Below are 15,472 nucleotides of genomic sequence, written 5' to 3'. Positions count from 1 at the left end.
ATTTGTCGTAGTACTACTTAATTTTTGTGTGAAACCGAACTCTATATCTCGTCTCACACAATTTACGTTACCTTGCTTGCTGCCCAGCTTGCTTGCGAGCTACCTAACTTAGCTATGTTACACAACACATGTAACGTTATCTTACCTAATGTGTTGTATCCAGCGTCTTTTTAGCAGCCAAGAAAGGAAAGAACGAGCAAGACCTTTTGCTTGTGAGTAACATTTCGCCCTGGTACAAAACAAAGGCATGGTAGCTTCAACAAGGTGTCACAAATGCGACTTTGGGGTGAGTAGAGTTTCTAACTGAGACTTTTTTGACTTGCAAAATTAGGTTTTAAATTTTCAAACATTATATGTGTTATTCATAGCTCAATTCCAACGGGATCAAAAAATGATTTGTCTCTTGCCGTTCATACTAATATATTCTACCGTATATTTTTTCCGAAATAACATCCCATGGTGGTCCACAGTAAGGGGAGGGACTTTGCCACTCTATTCCAGAGGTCCAGAGGTTTTTAATAAAGATGGCACCCTCTTACCTGCCACTGAAGAGTGTGCCCATTTACCCGTACCCTTAAAGAGTCCTCCACGAAATTAGCATTGCGCTACTATAATGGTGTTATTAAAGTATTAAAATTGATGCAGCAGAACTAGAGATATGTTTATTTTTCATGTCAAAACCTGGCGACTCCATTACCCACAGTAAAACTCCACCAACAGTTGGGTCAGAATTTCAGGTGTATTGTGCTAGTAGCGGCTAATTTAGCCTCGAGCTGTTAGCATCAAGCAGAGATGAGGAGTGGGCTACAGAGGTTTGGTAAGATCACTTCTTTCTTACTCCACACACTCAGATTTTTATTTTTTATTTTCAAACTTGTAGTCTTCGGACCCAACCAATGCTGACTCAAGGAAAATCACTTGAGGCAAGTTAGCAGATTTCACGCAGCTCTCTCCTTAAAGCCTCAAAAGGCGAGTAAAGTAAGAGAAGTAGAGTGAGACCTCTTCCTGCAGCTCTCCCTCTCCCCTCTCTGTCGCACGGGCATATGCATGCACAGAAGAGCCAATAGGAATGCTCTATCTCTCTGAAATTACCTGTGATTGGGCAAAGTCTCCCCTGATGGGCTACATTTTCTAAAGCCTAAAAACAGAGCCAAGGGGAGATGCAGAAGTCTAGTTTTCACTTACACCACTTGAATAATATGCTTAAAAGTTAATATGGAATTTTTGTCAAACTACGCCAAAAAACAAATTGCCTATCACAGCTTCAAAACAAATAACCCTGCAATCTAATTGAAAGGTTAATGGGATTAGCATGTCATTTAAATGTTGGTGTTTGACTAAGATATCACTTATTGACTTATTGTTCATCTCACACACACACACACACACACACACACACACACACACACACACACACACACACACACACACACACACACACACACAATGTATCGTGAAAGAATCAAATCGGGACAAAAGCAAATTGTCCCAGCCCTAGTAAGTACAAAAGTGCGCAATTTGACACACAGCAAGTGTGTTTATACACTATTTTAGGTATCTTGCTACCTCTAGACAGTTCACCCCAAGGTGGTGCACATGTGATCTTGTAGAGACATGTAAAGAAGAGCCTAACAGTTATTTAGCTTTTTCCACTGTGTGATGGTAGCATGGTAGGTGATATACTCAGCTGCTATCGCCTCTCGTAATTTTCTAGTAAGCTACTCAAGAGTATTGTCACAAGCATATGCCTGGAGAGCAGTCCCAGGATGGGATATTGGGAGGGACAGATCTGTGTTTTTAGGATTGTATTACAAGACTTTCAAGGATGTGCAAGTGCAGTCCAACCTTCAGAGTGAATTGAGGCGAAAAAGAGCTTGAAAACTCAGCTGTGAGCTCTCTCTCTCTTTTTCTGCACAGCTTTTGCAGCAGCTCAATACATTCTATCTGTTTTAGGAATGGAGATTTTCTTTTCATCATGTGTGCACAAAATACTAAAGACAAAAGTCTGTGTCGGAATATATTGTGAGAGAACATTGTCCACGCCTACATGCACGGCCGTACATGTGCACATGCACACATCTGGTCATCCTTTCTAAGAATTTGGTCATTGGTGTGTGTGTTAGTCAGGTGAGCAGGTGAACATTCTCTCCTCGCATTAGCAAACAATACAGAGCACAATGCAGCTCCACCACACAATAGACACACAGCAGCTATTTTGAGCAACAATAGCCTCTAGAGAAAAAAGTTAGTTCACCCACTGGGTGATTTGTTCCAACTTAGCAAGAGGAATAACATCTCTCTCTTCTCATATTCCCCCCTAAATTATGATTAAAAAGGGGGTGTTGATTGTAAACGATAAGGCATCACAAATGTATTTTCTTCACGAAACATAAAGAATCTTTGCCATTAAGGTTTTCATTTTTACAAAATTGTTACGCCATGACTCAGTGGACAAATTTAACTGTCAAATCAAATACATTTTTGAGATCTGTTTTAATATTTTGTGCCGACTGCGCCCTACTAATGTATCAAATTGACCTGACCTAAGAATTTTTGTTTTTATGTACATAACCTTTACACCATATTCGCATTAAACTGTAAGGGGGCCCAGGGGCAGAAATGTGTTGTAAGGCACCTTTTGACCCTCATCCGTCACATGTGCACTCTGTGCATTGGGCATGTCACTTCCAAGTTCCCATTGAGCGGAAATCAGCCCTGCATTAAAACTACACAAGGCTGTGTTGGTGAGAGCATCCTGTTTCAGGTACTGGTGAGATAATGAAATAAGAGTACAGTACACACACTGCAGACTATAAATGGCAGATTCTATTATTTACTGAGACAACCTGACACCAACCAGTAATCCTGAATACTACCTGATCCTGGGTTTCCTATATGTCATTTAATGGCAAGCAATTTTTTTCAACATATGCAAAATATTAACCAAAATAATCCAGGTCTAAAAACTAGACTTTAGGTCCCTCTACAAGACAGGGCCTGAAGGTAATGTTATAATGCAGGTCCTGTGTATTTGCAATTAACCAAATAATATACAACCAATCAAGAGAAATTGAAGGTGGAACTTTCGGGGTCCCTGAGGATCTATAGATACAAAATCTCTATACTCACTGTTTCATGTCCTGCATCTGACACTCCATGTTGTCCTGTTGTGTTCTGAGAAGCTGGACTTCATACAGCAGTTTACTGAGATCCTCCTGGCGAACTTTGGTCTCCTCACTCTTCACTATAGATACCTGAACACACAGTACAGCCTAACTCGGTAACGTACTCAGATACAGCACATATAACCACACATTCCCTCTGCTGTTTGTGAGCAGAGAAATTCAGTGGCATTTTTAGCCACACTAAGAGCATAGCTCTAGGGATGGCAGTCTGTCCACTTTGGTCTCAACAACTATTGAGCGGCTTGCCAACAATTTTGTTCGGACAGTCATGGTCCCCAGAGGATGAACCCTAATGACTATGGCGATCCCCTGAGTTTTCCTCAAGCGCCATCACGAGACTAACATTTGTGGGTTTGAGTGAAATATCTCGACAGTGTGTTCAGTGGACAGGCAGCTAGCGGATATTGAGGAGATGTTTGCTGTATGTGACAAAGCATGTTGTAGCCTAAAAAAATGTGTGACATCGCCTAGAGCACCTTTAAAGGTGATTGGATGAAAAATCACGTCTATCATTTTTGTTTTGAACGAACAGTCGCGGCCGTCACACGCACTGGACGCTGTTTGGTTTGTTCCGCTGCTGTTTGGACGCATTACTTGAAGCCTGACAAGATGGATTTGCGCGTGATACGTGATCCTGCGATTCTCATGTGATCTTGCAATCCAGCTGCCGTGCAAGGTAACCCCCTTGTGGCTAATTGTAATAACTTTGGTAATCCTTTCACTATTCATCTAGTGGAATTACTGAGTCAACATTTTTGAAAAGCAGAAACGAATGTTTCCCATCAGTATCAGGTGTAATTTGTCCAATCTGAGTTTTCTGCTAAAAAAACTTTTGAATGTTCCACCAAAACAAGTTCCTTTCCGAAGCTATTTTTCAGCAGCATGCTGGCTCTGTCCGGCGCTTAGCGATGCCCATGACGATTGTGATTGGTTTAAAGAAATGCCAATAAACCAGAGCACTTCTTTCTCCCATCCCGGAATGCTGTGGACTAGCCAGACCCTCCTCCACAGCGCTGTGAAGGAAGGTCTGCATGTCAGCATGCTGACATTAGCATTTAGCTCAAAATGCCACTGTGGCTTATAGACAAATCCAGGTCCTAGGCGGCAGCTTAGACAAGCCACCATTACTGCGGTGGCACCTGACTTATAGATAGGGTTGGGTATCGTTTGGGTTTTTTCCAATACCGGTGCTAAAACGATACTTTTAAAACGTTGCCGGTGCCTAAACGGTGCCTGAACCGATATATATATATATATATATATATATATATATATATATATATATATAATATATATATATATATAATATATTTATAATGTATATAATATAAAATATTTAAAAAAAAGGAGCACAGTTGGCGACATTAAAGAACGGCTTGTTTATTGCTAAGTCCATATGGTCAAAATTAAATAATTGATTAATAATGTAATAACAATAACTTACAATGACTTATTTCACCAGTAAATTGCTGGTCAACGACAAAAACAAGCACCAGATGGGAAAAGGGTATTTTACAATAACTTTGAATGCACCACAAGGCTGTGTGTGTTGTTTTTCCGACAACGGCAGCTGCGGACTGTTACGTCCCGGTGTTGGAATCCTCTACAGGGAAATACAGTCACACTTTACACCGCTTAACGTAAGCTGTCAGCATTTTAACCATTGTGTTTAATCCAGCTACTAGCTAATGGTAACGTAGCATCCTCTGCAGCAATGCTTCTGAAAAAAAAAAAAAGTCAGGCACCGAAATAAGGCACCGAAATTTTCGTTCTTATTCGGTCTCTTTACTACTGTTTACGTCAGAACCGGTGCCCTATTGGCACCGTGTTTAGGTACCCAACCCTACTTATAGACCAGCATATAACGTAATGCATGGAAAGGATTTCACTTTTTAAGAACCTTTGCAAAGAAATCTATTCAGGAAATCCTGTAGAGACAGTTTTATGTTGAAAGTACAGTCATCTAATGCCATTAGAATTAAGATTACAATCTACAAATTAACATTTCAACAAAATGTAGACGTCCGCTCCAACAACAAACTGATTTAAGAAAAAAAAGGAAAGTAGAATTCACACGCCTCTGGTCAATGAAATTCATTTTACCTTGATAAAGCTCCATTAAATCCATACAGTGCAGCTTGCCGACAAGGGAATGACCGAGCTGTCTGCCCACAAAGGGTCAATGGGGAGCCACTAGCCTGTATAGCTCCTGCTAGCTTGGTACTATCTTACGTTTTGTGTCCGAAATTCCACTTTTACAGATCACGTTTCTGTCTTTTCGTAGACAATGCATTACTCCTGATTACATTGCAAAACATCATGTTGGATTATTTAAAATTATAAAACTACCAAGTAATTCCTGCTGCGTTTAATTAGCTACTCTACGCACTTATTTACCATCTATCCACATACTGTGGAGGTCTGACAGAAGCGTTGTGTTTAGAGACGAATAACTTCCACATTCATAAAGGCCACCTTTATCCATTCGACTGGGAGAATCCCAAACACCATTGCTTGTAATGCCAGTGTAAATGTGTTCAGTTGCACAATTCCAAATGAAAGACTTCTTCAACAATGCAAACATAAAATCTGTGTACATTATTTTAACCCTCATGCTGTCCTTGGGTCATATTTGTTCTGTTGTCAAAACTTCTATATCAGAAATATGGGTTTCTTTTTAACCAAAATACCCAAAAGCAAGTACAATTGCATGTACCTGATCACTGCTTTCATTGAATTTTGGGTATTCAATTTTATAGCATTTGAAAAAATGTAAATGGTTTCAAAACAGTCTCCTAACTACACACGTCTGTGATTATCCATCAACATAAATCCAAATAATTCATAATTTCAAATTAGGAATCATTTCCTATAAATGACATTTATTGACCATGAATTCCAAAAATAAGAGAAAAACTAGTGGTAATAAGTTGGTGTTAGTAATGTTAGTGAGAAATAGTGTCAAAATGCCGAAAAAAGGGACAAAAACGTTAGAAAATGTGTCAATAGCAAAAACAAAACAAAAGTGTTGATTTTCAATTTTGACCCAAGAGGACAACATAGGGGTTAAGAGACTTTCTGGTCAGTTTGCCTTTGGGCCATTGTGTATGTGTGCATTTTTCTGTGTGTGTCCATACCTTCCTCTTTATGTGTTCTAGCATGTGTTCATGTCCCTGGAGGAAGTACAGATGTTGGAACTCTGTGTCGTCTCTCTCAGGCTTCACCAGACCGCTCTGCTCAATGTTCACCACCTTACGGAAACCATCTAGACCCACAAACACAAGAGCAAACATACACAAAGTATAAACACATACTGCAATTGAGAGAAGAGAAGACAAGAGAAGACAAGAAAAACAAGACAAGATGAGTGTACTCACACATGTTGAGCTGTCGAACAAAGCTCGCCATATTATTGTGTTTAAAGTACTTTGGTAGAACTTCCTTGGCAAAGCGTCCCTGGTCAAACACATGGAAACTTGTCCCAGACTGAAATTGAGAGCAATCAGGAATGTAGTTAGTTTACAACATCTCTGCTCATATCCCATTCAGTGTCGACAGAGGGAACATTTATAGTCAAGACAGAGCCCCGCAGGTTGTAAATGATGGATTAAAGTTTTTCTATTAGGTCCATTTCTAGTGAAATATTTTACTTTACAATCAACATAACTTGACTTGTCTGGTTACTCATTACCTTTTCCTCATTACTATTGCTTTACTTTCCTATTGTTTTCAGTGTGACTGTGTTTCTATGAGATGCTAAAACCTTTCAGTGAATGATGTATTGTTCAGAAAATAAGTCAAAAATCAAAGGAATCATTGTTTATGACCTGTTTAAATTACAGCACAGGGACAAAGTTTAGTTGTTTTGAAGTTGAAATCTGTATGCAGTAACAGCTATATATATATACATATATTTATTTTTTATTTTTATTTAGGATCCCCTTTAGTTGTTATGGAAGTAACAACTATTCTTCCTGGGGTCCACACAAAAGATAAAACAAAACAAGACAATAAACGCTACATTAATACGTCCATATTATATTTAATATAAATATATATATATATCATAATAATAATAATTCCACATGATCAATAAAATATAGTTCTACTGATACATTCACATTTCCTTCTGAAGAAATGTTTAACACACTTAACCAATGGACACGTTTGCACTTAGGTAAACAACAGTACATTAATCCACATTCACATCCCCACTATCATATGCCATTTAAGATGATTTCTTTTGGACTAAATGCTAATTTTACTCCCTTTTTAAAACTGATCTCACTTGTAATCTGTGTTAAATGCAGTGGTAATATGTTCCAATTTGACATTGCCCTAGACATTACAGTTTTCATTATGGCATTAGATTTAGGTAAAGGTAGTGTGAGGCGTCCCATAAAGGCTTGCCTAGTGTTGTGATATAGAGGGATGAGCTATTGCTAGATAAAAAACAGGATGTACTACAGTACATACAGTACCTCACTTTAAGTGAAGACCTTTCTGACCCTGGTAAAATGGAGAATTATTTCATCCTAATTTGTCCAGCCTCTCCTCCATTTTGCACTGCACGCTTGATCATCAAAATTGCAGAAATTATCTGTTAAACTGCCATATTATATTTGAACGAAAATGAAAGGAGTCAAATGAAAAAGAAGATGAGAAGAACAGATGAAGAAAGAGATTAGCAATGCAACTTTAGGAATGAATGGTTTCGCTCCTGGAAATAGACTGGTCCCAAATAGCTAACTGTTAGCAAATGCAAGATGTAGCACTGAGGGACACATGCAAGTTGGGGCAATGCTTGGTCCGTTTTGAAGCAGGAAAAAAATGGCAGAAGGGTCATAAACTTAAATTAACTAAATTACCGCTAAACAGTACACTAAAATATGTTTCTGAAACATTTTAGGCAAGAAATAGGAAATGCAGTAACAGAAGCTTGATTAATATTTGATCAGCACCGCCTACTTAGACAGTTTGATCCATAGACTGTAAAAATAATGGACGAAGCTTCCGGGTCTGAAAAGTTGAAGAAACCAATGCAGAAGTGCCTTAAATCTGCATTATGTCTAATTTCCAGCAGGGATCGACTCCATGGTTACAAAATTGAGTATTTTTCTATAGAAGTCTATAGGGAAAATGACCCTACTTCTCACTTGATTCATTACCTCAGTCAACATTTTGAGAATGAGTTTATGGTCTCAATTGCTAGTTTCAAGTATTCTTCAATACAGCATGATGTTCATTTTGTAAATTATCGTCCAATGTATTTTAAAATTGATGATAAAGCAGGGCATGGTTTAGTGTGTGGCTAAACGCCAACCTGTCAATCAGGACAGAGGCTTAGCAATGCTCATCCATGGCATTGTGTACATTAAAATAGCCATGAACTTGTTTTGGGTGTTTCCATGTTTTCGTCTCAAACTTTGACCCTCTCACTGTATGTTTTCACATCAAAGTTAAAGCGTAACTCTCACCAAAATGCAACCTAGGGTCTTTTTGTGAATGTACCCGAGTCAAACTTTCGTTTAAAAGCATGTTTAGGATGGAAGCGTCACTTTTAAGATTTACCATATTCTCGTTTTTCGGTCAAATGGCCTTTTGAATGGGAGTACTTTTATGCTAGCCTCAAAATAGCTATTTTTAAAACACTAAGAAGGCTCGACACAACATGAAACTTTGCTTGAAGTATCACCAGGGGCTCTACACATGAACTCCAGCATTGACAACATTGTTCGTGTACACAGAGTTTACTAAAAAGAAAGGTTTTGAACAACTCACTGTAGCTGTTGGTCTTCCGGTCGCCATCTATCGAGCCAGTCAAAAATAGTCGAGGGAGGAGAGTAAAGATGGAAAGCTCCAAAAGCTTAGTTCCATATAGATGCACGGATAATTTGATGTTTTGTCGTTAGTGAAACACAATATTGACCTTGTAGTTGAAAAAGGAGCCTCATATAAGAATGACATTTCCTCCTATGGAGTCCGTTCATTCGCATTCAGAGATCGCCTATTTTGGACTGGGAAAATGGCGGATAGCGTAAACAACAACTGCTAACGTGAGTTGTTCAAAACCCTTCTTTTTAGTAAACTCTGGGTACACAAACAATGTTCTCAATGCTTGCGTTCATGTGTAGAGCCCCTGGCGATACTTCGAGCAAAGTCTCATGTTGTGTTGAGCCTTATCAGTGTTTTAAGAATAGCTATTTTGAGGCTAGCATAAAAGTGCCCCTAGGACTCCCATTCAAAAGGACATTTGACCGAAAAACGAGAATACTGTAAATCTTAAAAGTGACGCTTCCGTCCTAAATATGCTTTTAAACGAAAGTTTGACTCGGGTACATTCACAAAAAGACCCTAGGTTGCATTTTGGCGAGAGTTACGCTTTAATTGGAACATTTTGACTTGCTTCAGAAGGGTTGAAAAATAATTTTCCCTCTTTAGCGTTTAGCTTAGCGCAGAGCCAATGCAACCATAAACACTGGCATGGCCGTGTCATCCTCCCCAGCTCCACCCTCTTGTCAAAAATCACCACGTCCGGTTTCAAAAAACCAAGAGTGCAACAGCTAAATTGCCAAACTCGAGGCTTAAAAACGGTAGTCCACAAACCAATGGGTGACGTCACTGCTGCTACTTTCATTATTTTTACAGTCTATGGTTTGATCAGAGTTTTGTGAGCTTGGTGCGTTGCATTGGACGGAGGTTGCCTGTTACATCCAGTAACTACGTTCGGGTAATTACATTCAAGCATGGCGCTCCACTGACGGTCATTCTCTTAAACCCGCCCCACATGAGATAAACAGTTGTGATTGGCCCGCCCAGGCTCTCTTTGGCTGGAAATCTGTCTGAACGAGAGGGGGCCAGATGTATCTGCTTGAGCAAATGAAACATGAGCTTGGAGATTTGTCTGGCTCCCAGGCTAACTAATCAAATTAACAGGTTACTCTGTATTTCATGTAAATATATTCCAAATATGACATAAGACTGATAACCAAAAAAGGGGATTAGAGTCATAACTTTGATGCTATTGTGCTAAAAATATACAATGAAATGTTGGATTTTTAAACCTTAAGCAGAAAAGTTTAGCTTCAGAAGACTTTATTTTGTGCAGATTACAGATTACAGATTATTATGCCATGTCATTTCATGGTCATTTTTACCATTTTTGGATTCTAAAGAGCACTTTTGCAGCAATTTCATTTGTTCATCAACACTAAGTGTACAGCGACATACAAATCTCACTGATTATTTACTGGTATGAGAACAAAATTATAACATTTTTGTTTTTATGTCCTTTAAAACTGAAACAGAAATATGTAACTTGTAGAGATGAGATGAGATCTCGTCCCCACGATTAAAGGAACATGCCGACTTATTGGGACTTTAGCTTATTCACCGTATCAGATAAGTCCATACATACCCTTCTCATCTCGTGCGTGTCATAACTCATAACTGTCTGACGCACCCACCGCTAGCCTAGCTTAGCCCAGATCCTGGAGGTAACTGGCTTCATCTAGCCTACTGCTCCCAATAAGTGACAAAATACCGGCAACAGTTTCCTATTTACATGTTGTAATTTGTATAGTCACAGCGTGTACAAATAACAAAGTCACATGAGACACAACCATCTTATAACCGTATGCAAACTGGGAACTATATTCTCAGAAGGCGAAGCACTGCAACTTCTGCTACTTGGGCGGAGTGATTTTGCTCGCAGCACCTGAGAAGCCCCGTGGTGAGGAGCAGAGAGTAACAGCGGTGCTTTTCAGGTGTTGCGCTAATCACTGCGTCAGACAGAGTTACGACACGCACGGAGATGAGAAGGGTATGTATGGACTTATCTAACTCTGGGGGATACGGTGAATAAGCTGAAGTCCCAATAAGTCGGCGTGTTCCTTTAAACGTAACAAGATTTCTTGTCAAGGTAAAATATGTCTTGCGATATCAGTACACAAGTTCTCCAAAGTTGACTCCGAGTTTACTTTTGCAGAGCGATAACGGAAGAAAAAAGATGCCTGTAAAACCCAGCGTTAGAACGTTAGAGTACCGCCGCTCTCCCTCTCTCTCTCTCCCTTTCTCTCTCTCTCCCTCTCTCTCTCTCTCTCTCTCTCTCTCTCTCCCTCTCTCTCTCTCTATCTCTCTCTCTCTCTCTCTCTCTGTCTCTCTCTCCCTCTCCCTCTCTCTTGGCCGAGACACACACGTGTCCGCAGCGTGCAGTTTACTGTGGCGCTGTCTCGCGCAGACCACTCTCTTTCTCTATTAAAATGAGTCGGTAAGCGAACAGCAAAACCTAACTTTACTTTGAATGAAAAAAAAAACAAAGAGTAATATTCTCTGTTCGTCCTATAATGGTCATAAATTGATACTAGAGTAGCCTACTTCCTTGTTTACTGCTGCAATTAATAAAATGCAGAGGAGGAGAAAAGAGCATCTGTCTTCACAAAAATCATCTGTTGAGTGTTTGATGGCAATTTATTTGTGCTTCAGAACACAATCAATGTGAAACAATAGTAAAATAAGCTTTATTTCTCTCTGTCTACTGTACAGTGACACATTCAAGTAGAAAACATTTGGTCTCAACTACTGCCAGAAAACGCTTAGTTATGTTGTAACCTTGGTTCTCTGAGTGAAGAGAGATCTCTCCACCATACATATGGAATAAGTAACGGTGTAACTGTATACAGGAGAGAAGCCAGTTATCTGAGTTTGTGGCAAAACCTTTCAGTGCTCGGTTTTCATTGTTGGACTTTCGATTGAATAAAGGACTATTTTCCAGTCTTATTTCTTCATTGTAGTTTTCTGTAAAATAGTGTTAAAATCTTGCCTTGATCTCGTGAACCCAATCTCGTGTCTCATCTCGCTTCGTGAGCTGGGTGTCTCGTCACACCTCTAGTAACTTGAGTTTGTCAGCAATAATGTTCTACATCACCAACTGTCACTGGATGGATACTCTATATGAAATAATGCTACCTAAGTGATGAAAGGAGCTTTGTAAGGAGGTACTATATTTTCACCAGAGTGCAGAATCTATAGCCTGGTTGACGCCAGACCCTTCTCAGTTGTAACTGAGAGAGGGTCTGGGGAAGGTTCATTCACAGCCCATTTTCAAAGGGGCTTCACCAACGTACACCACTCAAATACCTCTGGGCGCATTGGATAGTCCTTCAACCAAACGATCCGGGTGACGTAGCAGCGACAGCGGCATCAACGGGTTGCTGCGCTTCGGTGGCCATCATGTTGAATGTAAACAAAAAGCTGCTTGCCGTCGCTGCGCTATCGTCTTTGTGTAAAGCCTGCCTCAACGGTTGTGATTGGTGCATCGATTTGGAAAAATTGGAAATGGGCTTAAATGGGCTCTTGGCCAGACTGACTTGCAGTCCAAATCTCAAATTTGCCGGAAGTTCGTCAGGGTTTTCCCAGGCTACAGGATCTATTCATCAACAGCCAAATTCAGCTCAGTCAGCCAATCAAGCAGACTCTATCTCTCTCTGTCTCACTGTGAGTGATGAGTCATGCTCTCTCTCCCAATGTTACAGTCTTACCAAACAACTGCAGTAGCTCTGTTTTACTCTGAAAATCAGTATTGTGTAAAGTATTGTAAATTCTTTACATCGGGAGATAGCAAAACCCATTTGCACAAGAGGTGGGATACAATGATTAACTACTTTTTTCACAGAATTGAACATGTAGCTGCTCACTCTGGGTCAAAGGTCAAAAGTGAAACGCTAATGTTGATGTTGTGCTGCTTTGTGCTTTGTTGGTTGGTTGGTAATATTTTTTCTTTGTGCTGTGTCTTGTTCTGCTCTGCTTGTGTTGTCTATTTTCTTTGTTAATGTTAAAAAGGCTTTTTAACATTGAGGTCAGAGGACCACAGATGAAAAATAGCCTTTTTGCTAATTCTGGCATTTTTAACCCAAGTATAATTATGTGTTTTATTCATCTGCACTGTCCCCTTCTTAAATATACTGAATTGAATTGATAGCAGAATGTAAGTGTGGTTATCACAATGCCATTTTAACACCAAATAAAGCACACTACTTTTGCAGAGGATACAAACCAATTAAACAGTTCCCACGCTTATAGTAAATGCAGACTCACAACCTGACAAACACAAAAAGTGGGATTTTTATGTAGGTATTATGATGGCTTATTACTGTAGAATACTGTAAAATGTCAATAATAAATGGTTAACCAACCAATGATATAATCATTTATAAAAACTTAGGAACTTTTCATAAATACAAGATTGCTGTAAAGTGGTAGTGTGAATCTGTTAATTCATTTGACCTCATCACCTCTCTCACATTTCAGGTGTCTACAAGGTGCCAGCAGTTCTGCCAAAGAGTGATTTCCCCTCTAAACTTCTCAAATGGTTTTATTTAAATACTTGTAGGCCTAAAGAGGTAAAATGATCCAATATTTCATAAAAAACAAAACAAACGTTTCTTATTTCCTAGTCCCAGATTTATTTTGTCACCCTTTAAATGGGCCCGAACCCAAGGTTGGACCACTGGACTAAACTACCGAACATAAGGTCATTACATTAGTTCCAACTTGTCCAGCTACATCAGTACACATTAATGCAAACTACCTCTATAATGACCTATTATTCACAGGGGTTTACTTGTAATACTTTATGTATATTAAGCTGATGATACTTCTGCACTTTTACTTTCTTCTGCATTGGTATTTTTACTTAAGTAAATGATCTGAGTACTTCTTCCACCACTGTTGTAGGCTTCCTCCCTCTACTAGACCACAACTTACCAGGAGTTTACCATCAGGGCAGTGCAACTTTAAAACAAGCTGCCCTAAAAGCACAGGCCAGCAAACATTAGCTTTATCAACTGGCTTTTGTGATTTATATTGTTTATATGATAAACTATATTCATATTAGAATATTATAAAATACAAATTAAACCCGTGGGTACAGCTTTTCTTTTTCTCTGGGGCTATTCTGCTTCTTGAGTTAGCATGCTAAACAAGTGACTTGTTAGCAAGCTAAACAGGTATGGAAGTAACAGTTTTGTTAGCAAGGTTAAACAAGTATCTATTAGCTAGGCTCAATGGTAAATGCAGCTAGTTAGCAAACTGAACAGCTAAGGAAGTAGCAGTTTCGTTAGCAAGGTTAAACGGGGACTGCCCATTTCTCCGACGCTCCATTGTTCCGACCTCTCAATAACCCGAAAAATTCCCTTTGGTCCTACAGCCCACTAGTCCGACATCCCGCTGGTGGCGAAATTACCAATCCCACTATGGCCACGCCAAAACCCGCCCTACGAAGCAGCTCGATTGATTGGGGTTAGGCATTTGACCTAGAGTGGTTAAGATTAGGATAACTGACTGGTCAGGTGATAGGACCTGTACAAATGGGGTTACATTACCTTGCGTAAGCATGGACGCCTGGCCAATAAATGCTATTGAAGGGTGGGTCTTGGCGTGGCCATAGTGGGATTCGTAATATCGCTGGTGGACGTCGGACTAGTGGGCTGTAGGACCAAAGGGAATTTTTCGGGTTATTGAGAGGTCAGAAAAATGGAGCGTTAGAGAAATGACATGGCACCGGTTAAACAAGTAGTCATTAGCTAGGGTCAAGTTAAATGCAGCTAGTTAGCAAGCTGAACAGGTATGGAAGTAACGTTTTAGTAGCAGTTTTAGCAGTTTTGTTAGCAAGGTTAAACAAGTAACGTTAGCTAGGCTTAACGGTAAATGCATAGTTTTTTTGTTCAAGTTTATTATCCCTAAAAAGTTTGTTGTTGGCTTGTTGTTGCTGAAACGAGCCCTGGTAATAATGTGTATAATTTTCATTAAAGATGTTGTACTCATGTCACATGAAAACGGCATTTTGGTGCCTAGTCACAACTTATTATATGCCTTGTGTGATACAGTAGCTAACACTTGCTGATCATTTGATCTAAATGTGCTGTTGCTTATGAGAGAACAGAAGGCAGATGATGGACACAAAAGTGTGTTTACAAAGACGTTGATGGTTAAGAGTTACGTTATAATGTTTTTTTTTTGTAAAGTGAAAATTACATTCCTCACAGAGTTTCTACAGTATCATGTACAGTAAGTTAGTAAGTTTTGAGGACTGACTCACAGCGCTCCAGCAAATGAGGTGGTTGGTATCTGGATCCTCCACCAGGGTCCACAGCTTGGTGAGAAAGGCTGGAACATTACTGGCGTAGCTGCCATCTACACCCATGGCACCTGGAGACTCCTGCATACTGTCACCTGTCCACTGCCAAGATGGCTCACAACAGGAAACCAAATGTGTGTGTGTGTGTGTG

At 39.6% G+C, this 15,472-nt stretch overlaps 1 protein-coding gene across 1 annotated transcript in view; it reads right to left on the bottom strand.

The window, feature by feature from the left end:
• Positions 1–15,408, bottom strand: part of hsf4 (heat shock transcription factor 4) — a 24,779-nt gene extending 9,371 nt beyond the window's left edge. The window contains exons 1-4 of the mRNA XM_078256173.1: positions 15,283–15,408; positions 6,563–6,671; positions 6,323–6,450; positions 3,130–3,254 (exon numbers count right to left, since the gene is read on the bottom strand). Coding sequence (XP_078112299.1) covers positions 3,130–3,254; positions 6,323–6,450; positions 6,563–6,671; positions 15,283–15,408 — 488 coding nt within the window. The remainder of the gene's footprint in view (positions 1–3,129; positions 3,255–6,322; positions 6,451–6,562; positions 6,672–15,282) is intronic.
• Between the last annotated feature and the right edge of the window lie 64 nt (positions 15,409–15,472).

This window comes from Sander vitreus, chromosome 8, assembly GCF_031162955.1.
Source record: "Sander vitreus isolate 19-12246 chromosome 8, sanVit1, whole genome shotgun sequence".
NCBI classification, from domain to species: Eukaryota; Metazoa; Chordata; class Actinopteri; order Perciformes; family Percidae; genus Sander; species Sander vitreus.
The sequence above is the reverse complement of the archived record's forward strand: the minus strand, read 5'-3'. Positions and strand labels throughout refer to the sequence as shown.